This window comes from Colobus angolensis, unplaced genomic scaffold (genome assembly GCF_000951035.1).
Source record: "Colobus angolensis palliatus isolate OR3802 unplaced genomic scaffold, Cang.pa_1.0 Scaffold90, whole genome shotgun sequence".
NCBI classification, from domain to species: Eukaryota; Metazoa; Chordata; class Mammalia; order Primates; family Cercopithecidae; genus Colobus; species Colobus angolensis.
Window position 1 is genome coordinate 2,230,263 of NW_012122932.1, and position 8,281 is coordinate 2,238,543.

The 8,281-nt window shown below is 36.9% G+C and overlaps 1 protein-coding gene across 2 annotated transcripts in view; it reads left to right on the forward strand.

Annotated features, from left to right (window-relative positions):
• SPINK5 (serine peptidase inhibitor, Kazal type 5) overlaps window positions 1–8,281 on the forward strand; it is a 74,739-nt gene that overhangs the window by 25,114 nt on the left and 41,344 nt on the right. For both annotated transcript variants that reach the window (XM_011931508.1, XM_011931509.1), the window contains exons 7-10: window positions 726–853; window positions 2,679–2,742; window positions 5,868–5,995; window positions 7,336–7,423. In XM_011931508.1, coding sequence (XP_011786898.1) covers window positions 726–853; window positions 2,679–2,742; window positions 5,868–5,995; window positions 7,336–7,423 — 408 coding nt within the window. The remainder of the gene's footprint in view (window positions 1–725; window positions 854–2,678; window positions 2,743–5,867; window positions 5,996–7,335; window positions 7,424–8,281) is intronic.

Sequence of the window (8,281 nt, forward strand, 5' to 3'; positions counted from 1 at the left end):
GAGGAAGAAGAAGAAGAAGAAGAAGAAGAAGAAGAAGAAGAAGAAGAAGAAGAAGAAGAAGAAGAAGAAGAAGAAGAAGAAATAATAATAAAAGGGAAACTACATATGCAGTACACTTCAGTCACTTAGCCTGAGTTAAAACCCTAGCAGTGTCACTTCCTGTTCGGAGAACTTGGACAAATTATTTAACCTAAAATGAGATTTGAACTAAATAGATTTTTTTCTATGATACAATTTTGTGAGCCTGTGATGGTAGGGGAAGGGGAAGGAAGAAAGGATCTCATACGTGTCACACTTGTCTTTTTCCAGGTGAATGATTTTCCTAATTTTCAAGGTCTGATGCCCTTTTTATAAGCTTCCAGAGCACCTGAGGTTACTTCCACCAAGTCATTTAGCATCATGCTATTTTAAATGTCTCTTTTTATCACCTAGGAGATTGGGAGCAAGTTCATGGCAAGGACTGTGCTCTGTCTGAGTTCTGGCACACAGTGGGTTAGCTGTTTACTAACTAAATGAATAAACAAGTAAAAAAGTCTTTTATTTAACCACATGAATTATAGAGTTCTTACTGAGCTACATCTACACATGAGCTACATCACACAGCTGGTACTGCTCTAAGTGGCCCACAGCAATGTCAGCGGGACTGAGTTCTACAACATTTCTGAAAACGGTGTTATCAGCATTACAATCTTGGTAACTTTCCAGTTCTTTTCCCTGTTCTTCAGGATGTATGCAGTGCTTTTCGGCCCTTTGTTAAAGATGGAAGACTTGGATGCACAAGGGAAAATGATCCTGTTCTTGGTCCTGATGGGAAGACGCATGGCAATAAGTGTGCGATGTGTGCTGAGCTGTTGTAAGTAGCATCTTCCCCTGGTGGACTTGATGATGATGCTCTTGGTTGCTGCCCTGAGAATCACTCTGCAGGGAGATAAAATCCTTTTCATGCAATTCTTTGTCTTTACAATGTAAAATAGCCTTTCTCACAGAATGGCTTCTTTTCTTTTTCTTCATATCATTGATTGAAGTTTCTTAAAAGGAGAGAATGGGGTGGTCATGTTAGTTATTAAATTCAAGACTCTTATTTCTTTTTCTTTTAAATTACAGTAATTTGAAAATGCATAGTGTTTTATAAGGCACAATATTTTAAAATTTAGAAAGCACTTTCTTTCTTTTTTTTTTTGAGACGGAGTCTTGCTGTGTCGCCCGGGAGTGCAGTGGCCGGATCTCAGCTCACTACAAGCTCCCCCTCCCGGGTTTACGCCATTCTCCTGTCTCAGCCTCCCGAGTAGCTGGGACTACAGACGCCCGCCACCTCGCCCGGCTAGTTTTTTGTATTTTTAGTAGAGACGGGGTTTCACCGTGTTAGCCAGGATGGTCTCGATCTCCTGACCTTGTGATCCGCCCGTCACAGCCTCCCAAAGTGCTGGGATTACAGGCTTGAGCCACCGCGCCCGGCGAAAGCACTTTCTTATGGAATGATCTAGGTCAGTCGTTTGACATCCATTGCTTCATTTGGGCATATGTAGAGACCCTTCCTGAGTAATGTGAGGCTAATTAAAATAATAATAGTAATAATGCCATGTGTCCAAATCTATTTATTAGTTTAAAAGGTGGAACACGAATCATTAGGAAAGGAAGGACTATTGGGTTAATCTTTATCTGAGTGCCTGGCAGTACTTGGACATTGAAGAGGCAGATGTGGATAAGATCTAATTAGTCTTTCATATTCTGGCTGTTAAACAATGTTTAGATTATCTATTTCATGTGCCAGCAAGCCTTAAATTGCCATATTTATATCACTGGAACTTTACTAATTAGTAAACATCACACTTGCCTTTGAAAATTACAGTTAGTCCTTGTAGAATTCAAGGACATGTCCATTCAGGTTTATAAAACGGTGATGATAACTGGTTTCCAGACAGGAAATCAGCCTGATTTCCACTTTCTTATCTAGGAGACATGTTCTCTCAGTTTCAAATCTGTCCTAATTCTGTGTTTTTTTTTTTCTTTTTATGCATTACGTGAAAAGGGGAATTTGACCTCTCTAACTCCTCGTTTCTTCCTCTGGGGAACTGATATAGCCACACCTATCTCCAGGATGAGATGCTAATCAAATGATAGATGTGAAAGGGGCTTAAAGCTCAATTCAAATGTAGCTTTTATTAACAACTTAATATTTTTACATGAAAGCAAACAAATACTTTACAAGACATACAACGTTATACTCAAGGGTGTGGATGGCAATGCCTCAAATGCTCAGTTTGGTTTCACCCTTGTCACAGCATTATTTTAAAGCTCTTGGTCTGCCTGTTAAAGGGAATTTTCCTGACAATCTTCCGTTTGTCAATCAAGGTGTCACTCACACCCATTCAGTTTTACAGAACAAAGTTTCTAATTGACTGTCAGTGAATCAGTTTCACACCCTTTCTTACTATAGGCAAGAAAGCTAATTTACAGAAAGCAAGTTTCCCAGATCCACTATTGCTGTCTTTCTGCCTTTTCTTATCTTTGTCAATTTCTCTGGCTCAGGCATTGAAGACAGGGAAATGCTTGTCTCTCCTAAGTGGATCATTTTCAGCAAGTCGTAGCAGAGGGTATGAAAGTGTTTAGCACAGGACTCAGGATACTGAAAATATGATTGAGTCATAAACTGACCAACTGTTTACTTTTCTTAACAGTTTAAAAGAAACTGAAAATGCCAAACGGCAGGGTGAAACTAGAATTCGACGAAATGCTGAAAAGGTAAAATGACTCACCAACACAATTTGGTTCTTGTGGTCATAAATATTAACAAATTTATGCCTAAACCTTTGAGTAATGAAATAAAATCATTGTCTTTTATTATTATATAATTTTCTTAATATCAAAATTCCCCATTGACTGTTCCTGGAATATTAATCATTAGATTCAGATTGAAAACAGCATTTCCTACCTAAGGCCCAAAATGTGCAATTTCCACCCGTGTTTCTCCAGTCCTCCAGCCCCCAAAAGAAGGTATAAGATAGAAAGTTTATACAAACCAAATTCTGCTTAATTTCTAGCAGCCTTCTTTTTGGTTTAGTGTAAACCCATTTTACTCTGAATGAATTGCTTAAAAATGGCAATATAATATAAATTAAACAGGAATAATTTTAAAATAGTGACAGAGTGTTTTAAACACTATATCCACTAGTACATTTTATGTGTAATTAAATTTACACAAGTTGAAGGTATTCACTTTTCCATTGTGATGATTCTGTTCAGAAAAACCTGCACTTATAAAGGTTTTGGTTCTGCTTAAAAAAAAAAAGACAAATTTTTAGATTGTGTTTTTAAAAAGTCCTTAAAATTATTTTTTTGAAATTACTTGATAATTTAATTATTCAATCTAGTATAAAAAGTTTTGAATAAGCACTTTAGGTAATACAGCCTGGATTTCTTAAATAACCTACTTTCAATGAGAGGGATAGTAGTTTCTTTGCTAAATGGCTAACCTTTTGTTGAGAAGTCAGAACACCTGAGTTTTAACCTTGGTTTTTGTCATGCTCTGGGTGTGGGAGACTAAGTAAATAATCATCCTGGGCCTTAATTTCCTTGTCAGCAAAATAAAGAGGTTGGATAAATGACCTGAATTTTACCTTCCTGTTGGACTGTGATTCTACATCTTGCACACTTTTGTGCGAATACAAGCGCACTCCTTTTTGAAGATCGTAGGGCTTATGTTTTCCTAAAGGAAGAAACAAGACCACCTTTTGGTAGTCAAGAGCTAGCCCTTCAGTTCATAATGCTTATTTAATGAAGCAATGCTCTCACCCTAAATAGGGTGTTAAAGGTTAACATTTAGGAAAACTAAGTAGAACCATCGACAGTTTATGCAACACTTGCCAAGGATTGAAAAGGAATTCTTTTGTGGTGGTTGTTAAATTTCAGTCTAAAACTTTGGGTCATCCTGTGATAGTTAACATTTTATTGCTTCATAAACACAGAGAGTTGTTTTCCTTTGTTTTTCATCAGGTCTCTCTGTGCTTCCCTCTTCCTCTCTGTGGCTAGGGTCATTGTTTTGGTGGGGTCACTGGGCATGATGGTGTGAATAGGACTGCTTTATTGTGATGGCTCAATATGTTCCCTATAATTAACTTGTCACTAGGTTGCATACACAGTGTTTCTTCAGAATCTCCTTGGATGAGTCACAACTTACAAACTGAAATTATCATTGTTTCTTTTATGAGAATCATTGAGCATTAATTTTTTATGCCATGCTATGATTATCAGGTGACTGTCTTCTGCGTCTCCATTTCTAGATTGTTACAAAACATGAAGTTTGGAGCACATCCATTGGTCCTCCAAAAATAAATATCTTCTTAATAGGAAGCAGTTAGGATTCTCTGTTAAAGCATCCCAATGGAAGTTGAATTATTTTTTTTTAAAAAACCAAAGAATGCTAGATCTAGAAAAGATCCTACAGAGCATCTGTTCCAAAAACCTCATTGTAGAAGTAGTAACGTTGTATTTCCAAAGGAGAAGGGACTTTACTGTGGTCTCCCAGTTGGGTGAGAGGCACAGTGGCCCAGGTCATTTGACTCCTAACCATGCTCTTTATGCCCATGTTTTCTTGCCCGAAATGGAATGATGAAGGTCACACAGTTGAAAAGAAAGTTATAGACCAAGATTTTTTGTAGGTCATATGATAGTACTATATCCCACCACAAAATGTTTAATGACGTAGAGATCCCCAAGCCTAGAGTAGCTTAGAGTATCACTTTTTTTGTAAAGTTTAGCCCTCATCACATGGTAGAGTTTTCAAAACACAGAAAGTAGCCTGAAAGTATTGAACCAAAGCATCAGGAAATCTGAAAACAAATCTTTCTTGGATTTTTTTTTTGGGGGGTGGGAGAGTCACTCCTTTTTTAGCTCTTCTAAATCAGTATCAGTCTTGATGATCTATCCATCTAAGGTGAGGGTGAAAGGAAATTAGATCTACTCTCTCTCTGCAATGTCAGAAATGATCACGGATAGAGAAGGCAGAATACACAAAAATTATCCACAGATCCATAGAGAAAATCAACTAAAGTAAATGTAACACTGTTGGATAGCATCTTGTTTCTTTATACTTACAAACTAGGTTGAATTATTCTTGACTTGATCCATATTAAGTCACTTTTAGACATCTCATCTTCTCACAATTGTGTATGTGTGTGTGTGTGTGTGGATTTGGCTGCTGTGTTTTGTTGTGTTTGTGCTGGAAGCTCATGAAAGAGATCCCCGGATGCCTACTGATTTGAAAGTTAAAAAGAAATACTCAGTTTTAATCCAAGAAAACTCTTGATCAGCCTTATTTTTTCCAAGGCTCTTTTTTACCTTATAATAAACATACCACATAATGCATACAAGTGCCAAGTAGTTGACAATATAATTACTATTTCTTAGTAGTTCTCATTAATATGTTGTATGTATTTGCCAACTTCTAGACCTGATGTTTTGTGGTAATAAATCTATTATAAAGTTTCTAGATTAAAAAGTAGAAAAATGGTAAATAAAATTATGTGTTGACTTGATGTGGTGGTTCATGCCTATAATTTCAACACTTTGGGAGGCCAAGGCAGGAAGATTACTTGAGCCAAGTAATTCAAGACCAGCCTGGGCAACATGATGAGATCCAGTCTCTACCAAAAAAGAAAAAAGTTAGCTGGGTGTAGTGGTGCATGTCTGTAGTCCCATTAATTAGGAAGCTGAGGTGGGAAGATCTCTGAGCCTAGAGGTTAGAGACTTCAGTGAGCTATGATCAGTCCCCTGTACTCCACCCTGGGCAATACAGCAAAATCCTGTCTCAAAAAATAAAACATCCTAAAATGAAATGAAGTGAAATAAATATAATTGTCTTTTCAAAGGATTTTTGCAAGGAATATGAAAAACAAGTGAGAAATGGAAGACTTTTTTGTACACGGGAGAGTGATCCAGTCCGTGGCCCTGATGGCAGGATGCATGGCAACAAATGCGCCCTGTGTGCTGAGATTTTGTGAGTATAGAAGCAGTTTTTTCAAAGTGACTCAAAAGGTCGAAGTGTAGATTGATTGGATTGATGAGTAAAAATAACTTTGAAAGGAAGCTTTATTGTTGAGAACCATTTAAGCAGTTTTATGTCCTCCACAAATCATAATGCCACCTAGTGAGTAGGTGCTACTGATGTTTGTCTATTTCTGAGGACAAATGGATTCCATTTTCCAGTTGAAATATTGACTTACAACATACTTCTTAACATTCGCCTGTGACCTTTGTGAACCTCTTTGTGAACTAATTCTAGTATAGAATAGGGGTAAAAGCAGGTACCAAGACTTTGATTGTTTTTCTTAAGTAATTATCCCATAGTAACAGTGTTGATGGAACACTCTTAGATACTTCAGGTTTACAGATTAATTGGATTAATCTTATCTTTTTATCTGGGACATATGACCTTGGGAGAAGGGCAGATCTCACAACATACAAATTATCACATTTATGAAGATATCTTAGATGACATCTCATGACACTTCCGGCTTCTCGAGCTCTACAAGCCCTTTCCTGTATCCTGTCCTATGCCAGTTCCTCCCAGTCTTGGCCAGCTGATGTCCCCTCCTCTTGTAGATTACATTTCAGATTATCTTTCCTTGGATAAGAACTCCTAAAGTCCCTCCCTAATTGAAACTAAATTCTCATAATCCTTAGTAATTGTCTTTTATAACCACCATCACAGTTGGCAATTGTACAATTATTTCTCCAAGTATTTGTTGACTTTCAGTCTCTTCTACCAGCCTCAAGAACTACAAGAGGGCAGGGTATGTGTTTGTATTATATACTCCTGCATACCCAGGGCCCAGCCAACGCATGCCCAAAACACTATAATTACACACTAAATGATGAGTGAATGAATGAATGAATGAAGATATGAATGAGGATCCCCCACTCTCAAAAAGCTTAAATTCAGTAGCAGAAATAAACCATGGACATGTGCACATATTTATATATTGCAAAATAGAATAAAAACCGTTGCATAAAAGAAGACTATTCAGATACAAAAACACAGCAATACACGTAGAGCTCATTTGTATTTGGGACCTGGAACGTCTTCTTCAAAAAGGTAGAATTTAAGCTGAAGAATTTTAAATTTCTTTTAAGAAAGGGAAATGAGAAAAAAGATCATTTAGTGGAAGGAAATGGTATAACGGTGAAATTAAAGGGTCTTTTTGGGGATTTGAGGTGTTTTTAAAGTGTTTGTACTAAAGCTCAGGACAACTTAGATATTTTTCCTTCTGTACCTAACGACTGTTTTGTAACATGAAGATCAGAAGACTCTCTACTCATATATTTTATTTTTTCCAGCAAGAGACGTTTTTCAGAGGAAAACAGTAAAACAGATAAAAATTCGGGAAAAGCTGAAGGAAAAACTAAAGTTAAAAGAGAAATTTTGGTGAGAATCAGTTTGATCAATCTAGTTACAACTTGTGTGTGTGTGTGGGGTGTGTGTGTGTGTGTGTGTGTGTGCACGGTATGTGTGAGTGAGTGCATATTATGTAGTATGCATTTTCAATATTGTTTAATATTTTCCACACTACTAGTAGGTTTACTGGAAACTATAGTTATTGTTTTCTGAAACTTAGATTTAAAAATTATGGCATTACAATTTCTAGCTGTGTATGGAGGAAATTAATCAAGTCACATTAATAATATAGTTTTGCACTCGTAAATGTAGGTGATATATCAAAACATTGAATTCAAAGTGTGACATGTATTCTTTGATGTGTGGTAACTATTGTGAAGGTATTTATTTCCAAAGTAATATCAATGTTGAATTTTAATGTGCTTCCTTTTAAATTATACTGTGCTCTGCTTTCTAAGCATCTTTTAGCTAGTCACCTGACTGTTTTTCTGCTGCTACCCTCTCAGTTCAGACACTTAATAGTTTTCTTTTGCATTGATGTGTTGGCATCGTGCCTGGTCTGTACACTGTCGGTCTCCATCTTTCTCAATCTTCAAGATTTAATTCATCCTCCATGTTGTTTTCATATTTCATAGAATATGAAAACAAAAAACTATGGTTCCACTAGTCAGTGATGCTATAAAATTCCAATGTTTGAAGATATTCTAGAGTATATTCAGACCATTTCACTTCCTATAGAAACCCTAACTTATTTCTTGCAGACAGTTTTCCAGACTTCTATGATGTGCAGTCAACAGTTCTCCTAAGTAAGCCACTCCATCAGGCCACCTTCTTCCTGTGTAACTCCTTCCTTCCTTCCTCCCTCCCTTCCTCCCTCCCTCCCTCCCT